Source organism: Rhea pennata, chromosome 2, assembly GCF_028389875.1.
Source record: "Rhea pennata isolate bPtePen1 chromosome 2, bPtePen1.pri, whole genome shotgun sequence".
Classification (NCBI taxonomy): Eukaryota; Metazoa; Chordata; class Aves; order Rheiformes; family Rheidae; genus Rhea; species Rhea pennata.
In genome coordinates, this window is record NC_084664.1 from 62,240,866 (window position 1) to 62,260,247 (window position 19,382).

Here is a 19,382-nt window from a genome sequence, read left to right on the forward strand (position 1 = left end):
TCAAGAAAACTATACAGAATTGTAATCTTCTTCCTGCCTAATACCACTAAATACTTTATTCAGGAACTGAACTTTGGGCTACATCTCTGCTCATGAAGTGAGCAGGTCAGGCCAGCATCGCATGGGTGTCCACACTGCCTAACCATTAGCACGTGCCCAGAGAAACTTGGCCTGGATGAAGCACCGCTACTTAGCCATGGTTTCAGGGGGCTGCTGGACCATTTCCAAGAGGTGTCGGGTTGGGGCCACCCTGGTTGCAGGGGGGCTTAACTGTTTCTGCTGTCTAGACTCAAGTTGCGCTGTGCTGGATGGTGGAGAATTGGGCAGAGAGGAACCTCCTGAGGTTCAACAAGGGCAAGTGCAGGGTCCTGCACTTAGGGAAGAATAACTCCATGCACCAGTACAAGCTGGGGAGTGACCTGCTGGAAAGCAGCTCTGCAGAGAAGGACCTGGGAGTGCTGGTGGGTGACAGGTTGACCATGAGCCAGCAATGTGCCCTTGTGGCCAGGAAGGCCAATGGTCTCCTGGGGTGCATTAGGAAGAGTGTTGCCAGCGGGTGGAGGGAGGTGATCCTGCCCCTCTACTCAGCCCTGGGGAGGCCTCATCTCAAGTACTGCATCCAGTTCTGGGATCCCCAGTACAAGAGAGACGTGGAGCTACTGGAGAGAGTCCAGTGTAGGGCTACAAAGATGATCAGAGGGCTGGAGCACCTGCCCTACGAGGAACGGCTGCAAGAGCTGGGCCTCTTCAGCCTGGGGAAGAGAAGGCTGAGGGGGGACCTTATCAATGTGTACAAGTACCTGAAGGGAGGGTGTCAAGGGAATGGGGACAAACTCTTTTCAGTTGTCCCGTGTGACAGGACAAGAGGCAATGGGCAGAAATTGAAGCACAGGAAGTTCCGCCTGAACGGGTAGTGGAATTTCTTCCCTGTGAGAGTGACGGAGCACTGGACCAGGTTGCCCAGAGAGGTGGTGGAGTCTCCTTCTCTGGAGCTCTTCAAGGCCCACCTGGATGCAACCCTGTCTAACATGCTCTAGGTGACCCTGCTGAGCAGGGAGGTTGGACTAGATGATCTCCAGAGGTCCCTTCCAATCTTACCCATTCTGGGATTCTGGGTGCCCCCACTCACTTCTCTGTTAATACAGGTGTTACCTTCGAAGCCACATAAAACTCCAGCTGGTGGCTGAATGGACAGACTGTTCTCCCTCAGTAAGACACTTGACAGAAAGGGTGAAGGAAATACACTTATATAACCTACAGTATTTCCCAAGGCCTTTTAGGGGCTTTCCTGAGGAAATGTTCAGTATAAGCACATAGACACCATGAACTACCTTACCTCACAGTGTGAACCTTTCAGAGGCCCTGCTTTTCAATGACAGAAACCATCCAAAATCCCTTCACAGAAATAGAAGGGTGAAAGTAGGTTGACAGTCATTACCTTTGCTTCCAGAGGACATGAGAATCTAATAGGGCAATGCTAATTTACAAGGCAGTGATAATATGCCCCAAAGAGACCCAGACTAAGGAAAACAAAAGTAATAACACTTAGGGGTCAGGGGGCTTACCTAAATGCCAAGGAGCAGTGTTCAGTTCAAAAGAGAAAGAAGTAATAAACAAATACAAACCCTGCAGCATTTCTTTCAGTCTCCGCTAACAAGGGAAGCTATCTTCAATGTTTAGACTGCTTCCAAATCCCATAAGTATGTCCTGTAAAAATTCTCACAACTTTTTTCTATACAACTTGCAATCTATGATTTAATATAAGCCCCAAGAATCCCTACAGGTGCAAAACACTGATTAAAAAGTCTCTTACCTCATTTTCAAAACACACTAAACAGCTCATGCACAAAAATCACTTAAAAGCCAGAAAACTCAGGGCCATCTTCGATCCCCAACTGCACGGCAGCAGATTTCTGAATTGAAAGGCTGCACACTATTTAAGACATTGTACAAAGGTCACACCTCAACCTGCAGTTAGTTTAACAGTTTGCTCAGTGATTTTGGAAAGGGCTGGGGCATAGAACTTGGCAATAAACAGGAGAGTCTGTTACTACTAAGCCGGGCAGAACCTGACTGCACACCAGGTTCACCTAGGACAACAGCTGGCAGGGACTGGTACCCTATCCCCCAGGTGCCATATGCTTAAGCAAGTTCTCAATCACAACAGATTTTCCACGTTAGAATTAATTCACAGGTTGTGTGAGCAACACGAAAGAAAGAGCAACCACAGCTCACAGTACGCATTTACTGCTGTGAACTGCAGACAAAATAATGGACTGCTCTTCTATTTATAATTTTAGCAGTAACATCATACAGAATCCCCAGACTCTGACGTGAGTTAATTCATAAAATTACTGGGACAAAATTAGGGGATAGCTTCCATGAGTTCATATGCACATTCCTCGTAATACCATGCACCACTGATTGAATCTTTCACCCTTTCTTTTGAAGACAACGATTAAGAAAAGCATAAGCCAACACTTCTATAGCCCTTTCTACTTCTGTGATTCATATCAAGCAAGTATCACTACCTGCCTTTTGCCCACAGCAAAATCAAGATACAGAAGTATGCAGAGTGACTTGCCCAATTCCAGCAAGGCAGAAATGAGACATTGGATTCCTAATTCTCTCCCTCCCTCGCTCCCCCCCCCCAACTCCCACACTGGCTGCATCACATATATACACACCACAGTTCTCAGTTGACATTTGGACATCAGCTGTTGACATATTATTTCTAATACTGATACTAGCAGGTGGTAGTGCTTGTTCAGTAAATAACAGTTAACACTCCATCCGTGTGGGTATCATCCGTGTTACCCTTGGAGCTAAAAGGACCAAAAGTCAGCTACTCAAGCCTGAAAAGGTTTATCATCTTTTTAATGCCTGGCCTGAACAAGTGTGAATTAGTCTTTCCTCCTCCACCAGGATCAAAACCCCCTCAAAAAACAACAACAACAACAAAAAATAAACTGTTCCCTATTTGCGTTGTCAAATTAATAGGAGACATCTATTTATTGTTACAATGGATGTCATTAACTTTAAAAGAGAAGTGGATAACATAAGTATAGTCAACTGTACATGCTTGCTCTATCACAGATAGAGAACGTACAGTTCAGTTTAAGAAGAGTCCTGAAAGGTACAACTCAACATTTCCTGCTGTAAACTCTAAGCCTTGCAAAATGCTCAATAAAACCAACCAGATTGCTGCATAGGACAAGACACAGTAAAAAGAAAAAACTTCAGGATTAGATCTTTCATTTTGTAAGCACTCACTGGGGAAAGAGAAAGGTATAGTACTTAAATAACAAGAAGTTAAAGGAAGAATAACCTAACCGATAGCTTAATAAAACCTGACAGATATTGATAGTGCCAACAGTACTTACTAATTCGTAATTGCTTGGAAGAAAGCAGGGTGTCACCACCTGAAATAAAAAATAAAGTAAGATAAGGAAAAGAGATATTTCTTCATTTTTTTTCTGAAATGATCCAATCCCATTGAACAAACTCCCTCAAATCCTACAAAGTCCTGGAAGAATTAAAGAGGTGCCAACAAGATCAGGTGCTGAATCTGAACGTCCAGTGCTGCTCTCAGCAGCATTATTTTCTCTCAGTTGTCTGAATAGTTACAAAGGACATGTACTGCTCACATGCTCACTCACTGGAACAGGTTCATGAGTAATGCCTTCCCTCACATGAGCGGGGAGCATGAAGGACTTTCACCCTCCACCCTAAAAATCCTTGGCAGCATTCTTCTAAGATCATCTCAGTTTTGTTTAATAAATACATATTCTGCTCTTTAAGTCTAGAACTTTGTCTGTTCCCATCATCTCATGTTCACCCCTCAGGTTTCCCATGGTTTCCACATCCATTGCCCTCACATTACAGCCTTTTGTTTTAGTTTTCTATTATCAGTTGGATTTTGGTATGGGGTGTAGGCCAAGCAGGCATGCTAGGGTGGAAAGCAGAACTGACATAGTGAACTTGCATAATTTCAGGGGCGTGGAGCCAAAGACTCAGATACATATAATCGGAAGCAACCCCCTCTGCTAGAGGAAAGTAAAATAAATCACATTCTTCCTCATACAAAAAAAGACTGCATTATTACGTTTACATTCATACTACATAGAAACCAACAAGTCAGCTTCTGTGAGTAAGTTAAAACACTTCAGAACTACATGTTCTATACAGATCTCAAAAAAATAAACAAATAAAAGCTTGCATATTCAAAAAACAAAATGTGAAGAAAGCCAGGAAAACCATGACCAACTCTGATTGCATGATGATCTCGGCAACAGCAAATGTTACTTCCTTCTACAGTCTTACACAGTTGGCACCCTAGACTTCACATATACAGTCAAATAACTGTGGTTCACCAAGTTACTCAGTTCAGCTGAGCATGCATGCTCACTTTAACAAGCACCTTGAGGCTAACCTCAGTGAAAGTTGTTTAAATTAACATTCAGCTTCACAATTATGATTCTCCAGGACAGATTGACCTCTCAGCCAACAAAGAGGGGCCAGCAACTCTCTGACAACACCTGAGCTACAGAGGAAGTGTTTTCTCTATGAAATTGTTAGTAAGCTGCCCTATCAGCTCTTAAGGCATGGTATACAGAACAGGTTACCAAGTAGAAGAAGCCTGATGTGTTAATTATAATCCCTATGGTAAAGAAAAGAGAGGTCCAGCCTACACAACACTGCAGGCTGTGAGAATAAAGAGGAACATCTGGTCATGTTTGCAGCATGGCTAGAAAGAGGCAGACCTGGCTGTACACAACAACCTTGTAAACAGCTTTTATCCATTAGCATGGGAGAGCTGGCCTCAGTAGCTGGGTCCTTGCTTATGAAAGCTGCTTCTCTGGTTCTCAATTCTTTTCAAATTCCAAGGCATGATTAAGAAGAAAAAAAACACATATACAAAAAAGTAACATAGCTATGTTCATCCTTCAGCCTCCCCACAGTCTCTGCATCAGCCCTAAGGAAAGCACAGCAGACATGAACCCATGAGATCTGTTGATTTGTTTGCTGCACTCCCCTACTCCTCACTGGGTTTGAATCCCAGGGCTTAGTGAGCTGCATTTCTGCAGCTCATTTCATGACTGCTGCTGGTGACTCACTAACCCATCCAACTGAGCACCCATATTAAACATGTGGAAGATGTTAACTAAACTGTCATGATTAAGATTCCTGTTCCTGAAAGCAAAAACAACATCTGTCTCTCTGACCTCTTGCCTGACACAGCATGTAAAATATCGTACAACACCTTCAGTTACAACAGCCAACCCTCCTTTCAAGCTAAAGGGACGAAGCACAAGGCCGAGAGGCAGAGCAGTCAGCAGCAGAGAGAACCCGAACCGAAGCAGCGTCCCAGGCCCCTGACAGCAGTTGGAGACATCACATCCACAAGCGTCAGGGGCTCCTGATGTGCCTGCTGCTGGCAAGATGGACACTCCCCATGCGTCCTGACCTCCTGACTACCTAGTACTTACAGCGTAAGCAGGAAAAATCGATTTTTCGTTAATGTTCTCATCAGTAACAGCTACATTAAAATAAAGACAGACATTATAAGTAGTAATTTTTTCTCTCTACCTACAGCAGGAAGAAAGGCTAAAATGGATGGAAACCTTGGAAGGAGTGATTAATTTACAAGATGGCTGGGCAGTACAGTGGAAAAACAGGGATGAACTAATATTACATGCTCACATACTTAATAACTGGAACCATCGTGGAATAAAATTGTCATCACTGGAGCACATAAATATCATCTCTGCTTTCTCTCTTCCTCCTGCTGTTAAAATCTCTCCAGGAATCAAGCACCTCCTTTCCCCTGGGCTAACCATAACAGGGCTCTGTTGTAACCTCCTTACTAATTACAACCTACTCACAGCCTAAGGCAAAGAAACACCCTCTCTCTTCTGATACAAGAGCACTGGGGAGATCCACTGGCAAAAGAATTTCAGAGATTTACAGAGCTTCTTTGCTAGCGCTAAGGCATCTTATTCAGATAATTCACCCCAACTCTGAGCTGCAGAGAAAAAAAGAAAATAATAAAAATGGTACAGAAAAAAATGCCGGAACGCACATTAGGACTAACACTTCCATACAATTCTTTACTGACTTCTAGTTAGCCTATGATTCCTATATTGTAACCTGGCTTTACCGATAGTCTCCACCTTCTCTTGGTTGTACGTATTTTGCACCAAGTCCCTCCTTTCACAAAAATCAACAGCTGCATTTAGATAACCTGTCACTAAAAAGAAACTACTCCTGTTTTAGGCAAACCAAACACTCCTAGTGCACATAGCAACCCTTTCACAGCGCGCTTACTGTCATTAAAGTGCAGGCTATTCAAATGCATCATTCACAGCCAATGACTCCTGCCTACTGCTACTGATTCTGAGCTACAAAAATCAGTGCAAGACCTACTGGATCACTCAAGGTGCAGAGACTTTTTCCTCTAGCTCCACATACACAGGTATCTCTTCCCAGATGAAGCAAAACAGTCCAGATGTCTATGCATTTCAGATTTCATAAGCAATTTTAGCTAATTCTTCCACTGCTAATCCAGACACAGGCTGAAAGCAAAGGAGCTGATGTGTTCACAGATAACTGAGAGGCTGTCAGGAGGGCCAATGACTACCATTGGAGTTATAAGGGTGCCCCTAACTCTGTATTTCCTGGCTTGTAAAGGCCTGAAATTTGCTCAAATCAGCATTTAGGGAAATCTTGAGGAGCCACCAGTCAACCTCACTCCTGTTATATATGGTATCTGTTAGCGAAAAATGCTGTTTCCTTTGCTGCTTACGCAGGCGGGAAAGAATACAACAAAATTATTAAAAATATTTGTTAAGCTGCAAGTATTTGCAAAGGAACAGGGGGAAGGTGAAACAGGATTATCTGTTTTAAAAAAATGAATATATTCCTGCTAAGGTTGGACGGTACTTTAAGCTCTTACAATTTACTTCCCCCTTTTCCCCCACCTACAGAACACTGTTTTGAAAAACATCCTCAATACTAAAGCTAGGTTTAAATAGCCAGGAAGTAAATACTGCCTAGGGGATAGAACAGCATCCACTCAAGGACCGGCCAAATCCCTGCTCTGCCAGTGACCCACGGGGTGTGATTCTAAACACCTCACATCCTGCTTCAGCTCTCACAGCAGTAAAACGGGCATAAGGCTGATAAGCCCCTTTTGAGAGCTGCCTTAAAGTCTTTCAAAATCTCTTCCCATAGATAGGGTAGAAGTCTGAGTGCAAGCAGAACAAAAATGCTGTAATACATAAACATGAAACTAAATCTAAATGCATGCATAAATTTATTTAAAATAGACTAAGAAAAGTTGAAGTACAAACGCATCAAATTTTAACATACTAAATTATGTTAATATATTACTCTGAGCAAAATCATCGAATGATAACTGCGTAGTTTTCAGGTTGCCTCCTCAATACAATACCTGTTTCCTCAGGGAAGTAAGTTGTGCTGCTCACGAGAATATATTGTGCTATTCTCCTAATGATTTAAGCCTCTACTTTCTGCAAAATATAGAGCTGGAAAGCCACATTGCGTGATTTCAATCCAGTATCAATGCAGAGATGGAAAGTAGAATTCATTCACTGGTTTAAAAGTTACATACACTCAAACAACTGGAGAAAAACTTCAGAAAGTTTCCTGATCCCCACAGAATTTACATCTAACCTTAAAAAGGACACCTGTAATCATCAGGCTTGTCAGCTTTTAATAGTATCTTGATTCCTTTAAGGAATACATGGGATATGCATTATCAAGGCATTTCATAGCTCAGCACAAACAAAATGCATTTAACTTCTTTCCTTCTGTATATTCTCCTGCTAATAGGCAAAGTCAGAATAAGGAAATCCCTTCACTGATTTTCAAAAACAGCTACCTCTTCCGTGCTTGCCTACGCACATATGCAAACAAATGGACGCAGTAGCCTACCTACAAAATAACCAAGCAAGTACTTGAAAGCCAAACTACCTGTTTTTCCATACACCATTAATATGGATACACTTTCCTGGTGTGCAACTTCCTGAATCAAGTATTTGAAGAAGTCTTGCATTCATAGGAAAAGTCTTAAAATAATTAATGAAGAATTCTGACTCCAACGAATCTGCAGTAATTTTCCTTCATAAGGTTGTAACATCAGTCACATACGTTAATGAGTAACGAACAAACACAAGGTAAATATGTTTACTCAAACAAGAAAAAAATGTCAACAAATGGCACATTATCTAGCACTAAGGAAATAAAATACATCCTCACATGCTTTAACTGAGACACAACAGTGCCCCCCACTGCTGCAGAATGGGTCACTTGCTGGTATATCCAGCTTTTGCACTTTAGAACTGTTTTTCCACAGGACGCATTTTTCATTTTCCTTGTCTTCATTATTGTTTATCAAAAAGTAGGCAAGCTTTCAGAGCAAGAACCATCTTCAAATAATGAATCAAATATTACCAAAGCTTCACTTCAAAGTTTCTCAAATACTGCCATGCTCCTTTTGCAAAAGCCATACAATTTACCCATTTGACTATAATAAATCATCTGCTTCCAAGCTACAGTTTTATCGAGTAAGAAACATAGCCATGTTTGCCACAGACAGGTGCCTTTTCTATACAAGGCTTTAAACAAAAGGTTGGAGATGGAGGAGCCTTTTTCAGGTATATATACAACCTGCTAATTAATGTGTCCTGTCTAGTGTACAGCTCATTTTACAAAATTGATAAATTAAAAAAAAAAAAAAAAAAGAGGATTTAAAAAATGGTAAAGTGAAGCCTGAAGCCCATCTTCCAGATCTAACATCATGGTAACTTTACAAAAACTTGGCGGGGGGTAGGTTTTTTTGTTTGTTTGTTTGTTTGTTTGTTTGTTTTAAATCGACATGTATGTATTTTCTGCTTTGAATTTCTTTTTGGTTTTGCTTGTCTCTCCCTCCTCCATCTTTCCCCCAAATGCTCAAATCATACATCCTCTTTCTAAGAAAACAAGCTAAAGCATGTTGAGAGCAGTGTATCTTCAATAACTGTGCTGTCAAAGATGCCATTTGTAACATGACTAACTTAAAAAAGCTACTACAATTACTAAAAAGGGACATTATTGGGATACTAATATGAGATTACAAAACCACAATGTACACTTTATTTTTTCTTTTTTTTTCAAAAAACCCTCTCTGATTGCATGCTATCAGTATCTAACTCAGACAGTATTTTTGGACACATTAAAAACAGTAGATTTAAAGGAAGACTTATCAAACACACAGAAACTAAACATGCACTTTGCAGTGGCTATAGTTTTCTAATAAACTAAAAATAACTAGGTTTACCAAAAAGGCAGAATAGGTGCACTAAAAATAATCAGTGCTAAGGTTCAGCGGAACTATATACCATTTCCATTAGCACTTAGGAACTGCAAAAAAAAAAAAAAAAAAAAATCTGCCCTACAAAAATAAGCTTCCTATCCAACTGCTGTAATGCAGCTTGAAATAAAATTTGGAAAAAAAAAAATCAGTGCAAGTTGAAAAGAAAATTAAGGTTGAAAAGTCATTAATGGGCTTGGCTCATGACTATCAAAAAAATGCAAATATTTATTCATTTTAATCCCATCAAACAGTGAGCAGAAGCCAAGTAACAGCAGAAAAGTTTCCTAAAACATTACATTTTTTCTCGCCTAACTCTGTGATAAAGTTGCTATGAGGAAAGAATGAACAAACACAGCCAGGAGTCCTCTGAATTCCAAACCAAATTCTAAACGTGATACTCTGGTGCTATTTTATTAATTTCTCAGGTTCAGTATTTTAAATTTGCTAAAATAAAGCTAGCGCTACACTTGCTTATTTTATCAGAGCGTTACGAGGACTAGCTGAAGGTTGAGAAACTCTCCATGAGTTTCACAGAGAACACACAAGTAATTGAGTATTGTAACCACGCAAACCGATGTTCCTACTGTCCTGGTCCATGCACGGGACCCATGTCCTTTCTACCATAGTATTATGAAGCAGTCCAAAGTTAGCACCTGAAAACAAGAGTTACATACCTTCAGAAAGTATTTCAAAATTTACCTTATTTATTTACACACAAACCTCTGTTTGCCAAGACACCCACAAAGCAACAGAGTTGTTTCACGTGAAACTGCCAAAGCTGAAGGAAAAGAAATTCTTCACAAATAACTGGGAATGCAGTCATCTCAAGACACAGAAATGTATTGTTCACATATCTTTGTCACCTCAAAGCCTGGCTTTCTTCCATGCTGTGGTATTTGACGTTGCAAGGTCACAGATTTGACCTACTTCGAGGAAGCTGGCCCCCAACTCCCCGAAGAACGTGCACAGGGCAAGGCTTTTGGAAAAGAGGTTATTTGAAAAAAGACAAGATGGAAGAACCTCCTTAAAGTTCCCATGAACCAGAAGATCCCCAGAAACAAAAACGGATGCGTTTCTCTGATAATCGGAAACAGGTAAGCAGAAGTGAAGTCCTTTTCTTTATCAGATTATTGGACTAGATCCAACAGAGTTCAAAAGCAAAGGGCAAGAAACTCAGCAGAGCCTGGATGCCAGGACCAATGGTTAAACCAGCTGCCAATAGGAGCCGAGATCCTGAGATGAGATTTTTTACTGGACTTTGCACTAACTCCCTGCACTGTTGTTTGGTTTGCCAGGCCAGACTGTAAACTGAGTACTAGCTACTGTTACGCCAGGTTTCATCTGTTTACTACAGGTTCATAACGTAGATTGAAATGCTTTGTAAATGATACAAGATTAGCGCAAAACCATAATACCTTTGCTCAGAATATCTCCTTTTTCTTGCTTCTCTAAAGAAGAGTTAGAAAACAAAACAAAAAAAAACCCCTCTTTTTTTCCTCAGCGGCATGCATCTTTGCGAGACTTTACTTCTGCTTCTTTTGTACGAGCTCTGGCCTCTCTGAGCTTAATTAGGTACACATTCCTCAGGGAACTATGTTATCCTTTCAGGATTACAGGCCTATTTATTTTGGTATAATCCCCATGAGAAAACATGCTTCATTTGCAAAGTCAAACAAATCTTGCAACATTACAAGAAAAGGCTCCGGCAAGCAGAAACGATACAGCTCCATGGACGTTTTCCTCTCCCAAAGGAATAAACTATTAGCATTGATTGGATTTTCTTGAGAGAAAACAAGATGTGTGCCAGACCTGCTGCACTTCAGGACGTTTGGTCTTTAATATATATTTCCATGTGATTGCTCAGGCTTTTGAAGCTGCTTCCAGGATCCGTGCAGCAGCGCTGACAGAGCTGCGGGCATTAACACGGTGATTCCCATGGGCACAGATGGCACCACCCAGGAAATGGTACCAAAGGGCTGAGGAGGAGGAGAAGAGAGGAGTGAGCTGCAGGGAGGGCAGTGCTCAGCCTGCACGACTCCTCTAACAGTTGGGACAGGGGACTTTCTAAGGAGAGTACTAAAGCTAGCATGAAAGTAATATTAAAATAAAACAAGCTTAGGTTGAAATTGGGGAGTGGGAGAGGTTAATGGTTTTATAGCTATTACAAAGAGGAAAATGTGGTGTGAGGTAGGACACCAGCAACGCCAGTCCTCTCTATTCAGCATCGCGGAAAGACAAGAAGGCAATAACTATACAACTGCCTTCCTGGTAAAGTAACAGGGTTGGGGCGTGGGAGGAGAAGGTTCGTTTCCCTGCAGTTGAAAACCATCCTTCTGCAGCAAGGTGTCTCTCTGCAACCCGCTATATGGCAGCTTAATGTATAAATACATACAGCACAAGAAGGAACAGGAATGGGAAGGCAGTTCTCCAAATCAGGCAGTCCAAGGATAAGTATGACAACCTAGCACAGGCCTGGTTTCAGTTTCAGTTCCTGGCAGAAGGCCTGCAAGACTTGTGTCAAAGAGGCAGAATAACTTCTCCAACAGGATATTCACCAAAATCCTTCAGGACAGCTGTTGGTCACATTGCTCAGAAATGCAAGCCCAGAGACTGGCTGCTGAAACATCCTTGTTTCTAAACCATGACCAAGCACTTATGTCTACCACTAGTTCTAGCAATCCTTCACAATAAGGAATTAGTCTAAACTTTGCCACACTTTTTAGTTGAGTCTTGGTTTTGTTCTCTTTTATCCCATTGGGCCTCTTCTCACACTCTCCTCCTCTTCTGCTCCCACACATGCTTTTATTGAGGAAAGAACGGCAGTTACATGTAGGCTACCCACCTTCAGAAAATAAAAAATCTCCCAAGAAGACAAAGTTATTTAAATGAGAAGAAGGTGCCAGTCTGCAATGTGTACATCACCTTTCCGTCTGGACTTGGCAGTGGCACCAGCTGAGGTATGAGCCACATCTACGCACAGTATAACTCCAGATCATGCTCCTTGTCTAGGCAGGGCCCCAAAGGCGACAAGCACCCAGGTCCAGAGCCTGACATGAGGCCAAGCCTCAGTTTCTCACAGAGAGGTTTCTTTCAGGCCCAGACAGCAGGAAAAAAAAAAAAAAAAAAAAAAAAAAAAAAAAAAAAGAGGGAAGAATGACTATTATGCAAGTCAAAACCCAGAAAAAAGTCCTACCTGCAGCTCCAGGCTGCCCCACAGCCAGCTGTACGGCAGCCACCTTATCTCCCCATCTTGCTTATTCTGTATATTTAGATGATCAGCTCTGGCATATGAATAAGCTTACTTAGTTGTCCCCTGCAGCCCTAATCTCAACTACGTCTGTAGGGAACAGGCAGGTATAACATTGTGCCTGAAAAAATGCCTTGCGACTCCAACAAGCCGGCAGCATGAGTCAGGCTGAATGTTATGCTGTGTCACTTTACAGGGACTGTTTTACACGAGTTAAGTGGATAAATTATATTTTAGAACAGAAGAATAGAACAAAAGGGGAAAATGCAGGTCTTCACGGTAAATTTATGGCATACACTGAGAAAAAACAGAAAATCTATAATTACTGAAACCAGGTGTGCCACCTCCTAACATTCACTCTGATAAGACACCTCCCCCAAAAAATCATTTTTACTGTCGGAGCTCTTACAGAAAGCAATTTATTACAGCAAGCTATCAACATTAGTGCACTTAAACAACAGCAATCTGTGTACAACGACCTTCCGTGAACGAGCATTTGACTCAGTTCTCTGAGAAGACCACACATCTCAGGAAAACAAGTCACACGTCAGTGCTTGTTATAGTTAAGTGAACATACTTTAACAGTAGGAATTGAGGTTACAGAAAAGTAACACTGTAAGCAGCAGCCAGGCACAATTTCTTTCCTCTGCTGCTCAGAGAGGTCACTGTGCTCTTTACTCCACCTTCACATGCTGAACCACTGGTGTCCCAAAGAGCCAGGTGATTACTTAGCCCCAATATGTTTAGCAGCAAGTTAGTTTACTCTCCAAAGAGAAGTCCCAATCCTAGTAGAAAACAAAATAGCAGCTACAAGAAGCAATTGCCACTCAAGCAAAGTACGTCAACCTACGTCCAGCTTTCTACATGGGAAAGGTACCTTTGAAGCCCTCTGGGCAATGTCACATGCTTTGTTAGGCACGTTCTTACATTTCTGCAGGACTGAAAGCCAAAAGAGGAATAGCCAGGGGAAATACATTTTATTTTTAGATCTGGGGCAAAATTCGTCCAGAAGTGCCCTTCTCAGGCAAACTTGAAGCCCTGGCTTTGGATCTCTCAATGCCAGGACTAATTATTCCAACTTTGCTCCTAGTGTGCAAGGCAATCAAGATGAGAACGAGTTCCATGGGCTCAAGGAACCATACTCTTTCCTCTCCTGGATGGCTTAGACATCAAGCACTTGCAGGCCATACTCACACAACTGACAGTTCTCCCACACTGCATGGTCAAATGCTTTTACATTTTCCTACCCATGGTCTCTAGAACTATCAAAAAGTGACTTCTTCTAAAGGGTCTCCAAAATCCAATTTGCGAGCACAGAAATACAGACAATTTCTGAGCACACAAGTCCCCAGAGAAATCCTACACAGGTACCTTTAGAGGCCTGATGAAAGTCAAGCAGTTTGATGCTTTGCCTCTTTTCCCTGCCTTCAGTCACCACAGAGCTCAAGTCAGCGGAGCAAGTGCCAAGTAACACTGTAGTTTGCATGAATCCGACTATCTCAAACTCAGACATAACGAAGCAGTAGCTTAAATGAATAAATGATCTAATCATTCCTAGAGAGAAGAAAATTGGACTGGACGGAATAGAGGGGAAAGCAAGGTCTCCATGTTATTTATAGGTACAGGCTTCATACCACCTAAAAGGCCACATTAAAAACATATACATATATATATATATACCCACACACATATATATATATATACATACACACATATATATATGTATATACACACACACATATATATATATATATACACACACACACACACACATCCATACTTGCAATTTTAGTTAGCTGTACTTCGTTTCTTTCACAGTCATCTATCATGGCATTCCTGCATTACAAAGTTATATTTCTTCTTCCATAAGTCAGCACAATTCACATACATGGACTTACCATTCTCAGTTGAGTCACAACACAAACTAGTCCGAAGGGTTGAGAACCAAGCAGAAACCTTTCACTTTTTCACTAAAATGTATTCTGGTGTTGTAAGTAATGGCCCCCTCTGTTAGGCTCCAATCTGCTCATTTTTGAGAGTAAAACAGCTTTGTTGAAGGCTGACAGTAAGACATTGCGAGTGTCCTAATTAGTATTACAGCATTTCTGACTTTCTTATACCACAATCCTGATCCTTCCAGTCACTTAGATTACAAGTTTCTTATGCTCTCAAAAAACATATTTCAAAAAAAAAAAAAAAAAAAAAAATCATTTCAAATATATCTTAAATTTTCCAGCTGTTCAAAAGAGAAACAATGCAAAGGTACAAAATGTTCTTCCTATGACAGACTTCAATAAATAACTTTAATTGTCAAAGACTGCTCCTCTCAAACAGATGGTTTTCACCACAACTGTATTTGCTTTATAATGCTGCAATTGTGGGATTATTTCAAATGGTTTTTTTTCAACAAGATAGAAAGAGACAAGGGAGACTATCTTTTCAAAATAATTACTAGTAGAATACTATGAAATGCTGTGTTACCACACAAATATAGTATAAGCAAATTCTGATGAAAAGTAGACATTTGAGCTTGCTGCTAATATAAAACATCCAGATTTTTTTTCAGAGATGGAGCTCCTAACCTTCAAAACACATAGTACTCGCTCTCATACCATATTTCCACAATACTGCTGTTATCAATAACGTCTCTAGCAAAGTTTCTATTCTTTTGTCATGTCAGTAAGGTAACTTCTTGCAATCCAATGCTAGGGTTGATCCAACATTTGGGGCTTTTAGAGTCTGACCATGTCATGATACATCTGGAATATTGCAAGAGGGAACTCATCCGGTTGCTAGGAGTAGACACACACATCAATACAGTATAAAACAGTAACAGCGCAAAACGCTATACATCATGGGAACATCTTGCATACTACCTAATTACTGTCACTGTTGATGTTCACAATACACTCCAAGATGTTCAAGATCTGTCTTTAGTTGTAACAAGAGATACAGAAATAAAGCCTCTTACATAAAAAGCTATGATTATGTACAGCAAGGGTAAACAGTTTATTTAAAAATATATATATAAACAAACAAACACCACCCCCACCACATGCACAAAGAAAGGATAGCACGCTGCGGTAAGCTATTTGATTCCTTTCCCAGAGATGAATGTGATATACGCTATAATATGCCTTAAGTGAGAGTTCCAAGCAGCAGCAGTATAAAAGGTATCGTTCCTGTGTTCTTTAAAGGCTTGACAAATCTCTCCTTCTCTTAAAAAAAAAAAAAAAAAAAAACAGGAGGGGAAGGAGGGGAAGTCTATGTGAACTCTCTTGTATTTAATACAGAGAGAATCAGAGCCAGTGAAGAGATTCCCAAATTCTGCCAAAAATGAGCAGTTTTCAAGGGAGGAGGAAAGGGAGTTTTCAAGGGAAGAAAAATCCAACCAAACAAAAAAACCCTCCTGAGGTTTTCATGATGGATACAGACTTCTCACTGGGAACTGTAATGTATCCATAATCTGATGGTTAACAAAGAAAAACAGAAATTGTTTTATATCCTTCCCTCACTACTCATCTTATTCTTCCCCCCCCCCCTTATAAATCATAGGATTTGTTTTAAAAAGAAAAACTGCAAGGAAACAAACAAACCTTGAAGTTGTACATGTACCAGCTGGGTCTTGCACAACATTGCCAACTGTCTTTAAAAGTAAGATTAAATGAGGGTTCTTATCGGAAAACATTAGCATACTTTAAAATGCATTTTAATTTGGGAAAAGGCCCAGCAAATGAACTGCCCAACACACAATCCTCTAGCACAGCCCTTCTGCTACTTCAACAATGCAAGCTTTATGCCCATAAAAAGCAATTTCAAATCCCTGTGTCACTCAATACCTTACAGTTTAGATTCAGTGAGAAGGGTCATTCATTGAACAGTTCGTTATAGTGATATTAAATCTAGCACAGGGCATAATATTTTTGCAGATAGAAGGATCTAGCATTACCTCAGCATACTACTTCTAGGGCAACCAGGAGAAATCCAAAGGCTGTTTCGAGCTGCAAATCTCATTTACAAAACTCATGTAGTAATCCCTTGGCCTTCAACTGCAAAAAGATTTTTATTTTAGCACAATGCCAACCAACACTAAAATGGCTGCATGTGTGGTAATACAACATGTTAAACATTGTGTATGGGAAAAAAAAAAATCCTTAAACTCTGTAGCGCATGCAGTGAACCTGATTTATGTATGCCCACAGAAATGCATTAACCACAAAAGTTCACATGGTTTTCTCCTGCTAACAACATGGCACAAGTTCTCACTTTAGTCCTGGATTCCATCTGCCCAAAATCTGAAAGAGTTAAAGAGAAAGGGGACTTTTGAATCCATATATGCTGAAATCAAAGAAAAAGCTCACACAAACCCTTCGAGAAGAAAAGTTGCCACATATACATTTCTGCTTATGACAGCTTTAATCTACACTTTTAGCAGTGCCATATTGACTAAGGAGTAAAAGCTGATGGTATTTTATTGATCTCAAAAAAGCAAATCTTCTCCAGGTTGCTAAATGATTTTAAAACTAAACGTTTTATTTAAAAAATACACTCAAAAATAATTGATGTTTGATAAACCATGAGTAGCCATGTGAAAAGTCTGCAGTATTTTAAAACATGTCTCCTCCCCCAAAAATTCCTTTATTTTTCTCAAAAAGCTTGACACATTAAACTGTAGCACATGAACTGCAACAGAGTATAAATACAAAAAAAGGTCAGAAACAAAGTTAAAAAGAAATGTTATGTTTAAACTGGGACTACACCAATGTCACAGGCATCTCTTTGGAAAGCAATACATATGTTGATCTCTTGCAAAATCTGGCTTCTGTTCTGTTTTTGTATCATTTTAAACATTCAGAGACAAATTCTTTCCTCCCTTTTGACTACACGTGCTGACTTCCATCAATAGCAAGCTGAGACAGCATGCAAATAGACAGGAAAGAAAGATATATTACAACCACCCTCAAAAGAAGAGAATATTGGCGATAGTTTGAGAAATGGCGACATCCAAGGATCATAGATGCTTCCATTTCCAAACTGCCCAAATGCCCCTGAGAACATACTGGGCCAATCTCATAACGGTTTCAGTGCAGCAATCAAAAAGTAGCAGAAATCAAAAACTAGCAGAAACATCACTTGGATTTCCCAGATAATGCTCCCTTCATTCAGTTCTGTCTGCCTTCCAGTTGTGTTAAATAACCTCAAATCTCAGTAGTTTTGCTCATTTAAAGAGAAAGTGCCTTGCCATCACCTTGAAGGGTCCAGCCTACTGTGTTCTTGCTTCTGCTATCAATCTCTTCCTAGTTTCACCTTTCCCCTGAAACCTCATAAGCTAACAACAGAATGATTTAGCTCCGTTCATTTTTTTTCAGTCCCTTTGCCTAGGACATTGCTGAAGTAAAAGGACTCTTTCTTTCAGCACTAATGGAAGTCTAGAGAGGTGCTCCTTTATGTTTCAGCAATGAACAAGTAAGTAGTGTATTGCAATCAGGACATACAGCACACTGCACACAAAGGGAGAAACTACCACCTTTCTGTTCACACAATTTCAGCAGAAAACAGAAGCACTAGAAGCACTATTCCTGAATGACTGCACCGCACACTTTCAGCGGACAGTGAAGAACTTTTAAACACAAGATGTACATTTAAATTTCTTAACCGCCCTCCCCATCAAAAAAAAAAAAAAAAAAAAAAGAAAAATCAAAAGAAGCCAAGTGTATGCATCTGAAGTCAGGATTTAAACTAGACTCCTGATACAACTGACATAAAATTAAAAACAGAAGCAGAGAACAAAATGCACACAACATGAAAATAAGTACCATTGTTCTGAAGATAAAAAAAAACTTCAGGTAAAATACTTGTACTTTTTAAAGTTTTCTTTTTTTGGGGAGGAGGTAATTCAGTATTATTTACAAATGCAGGAGGAAAACATGAAAATAATCCACAATAAGAAATAAAATACAAATTTGGTTGCAATACAACTAATACAAATGCACTGTCTAGAACTGTTTTCTAGTTACCTGATCTCCAGCAAGGATGAACTGGGATGTGCTTATGTTGCATGCAGATAATGGTGAATTTCTGTTCAAGTTCCATTGACGTTCCAAATGAATTACAACGGTTATAGTGAATTACAGTGCATTAAGCCTACCACTGTTCATGGAGAAGCCAGACTAAAAAAGAGAGTGTTATTTCATACAGAGAGTTCCCTTGTTCGCTTGTGTGCATGTATTATAGAGATGCACACATACAAGAGAGGGGGAACATAAGTACACGTATCTGCCAGCCACTTGGTGGAAACTATTATATTAAACATCAGGATTCTAAACTAAATTTAATTAAGGTAAACTAAGCAATAAATCCGGTGCAATACTGTCTTGGGATTCTGGCAAGGATAACAAAATTAGCAATCTCTTCTCCTTGTTCCTGTACAAAAGGGAGGAGGATCCTTCCTTCTTGCTCCAAACAGGCAGAAGATAGGTTACCGTATGGCAGCATACCACATTCATCTCAAGTATCCGTCCCTCTATACTGCCAAGGACTGCTGATTCTCTTCCTAGAGTGAAACTATCCACCTTTATGCCTGTTGCCCCAAGGGCCAAAGTGCCCATGCTAGAAAACACCCAGTCTTACAACCTTGCAAGGTTCCCTCAAGCAAGGGCAAGGTTCATTCAATACAAGTACCACCCCAGTGACAAAGTCAGTAAGTAGATCCTTTTGAGAGGCAACAGAGCTTGTGCTCAAAATCTCTAGAGTGTTTTA

At 40.4% G+C, this 19,382-nt stretch overlaps 1 protein-coding gene across 6 annotated transcripts in view; it reads right to left on the reverse strand.

The window, feature by feature from the left end:
- The window catches only part of TNS3 (tensin 3), a 304,944-nt gene that overhangs the window by 148,171 nt on the left and 137,391 nt on the right, over positions 1-19,382 (reverse strand). For all 6 annotated transcript variants that reach the window (XM_062569612.1, XM_062569611.1, XM_062569610.1 and 3 more), the window contains one exon: positions 3,384-3,422. In XM_062569612.1, coding sequence (XP_062425596.1) covers positions 3,384-3,422 — 39 coding nt within the window. The remainder of the gene's footprint in view (positions 1-3,383; positions 3,423-19,382) is intronic.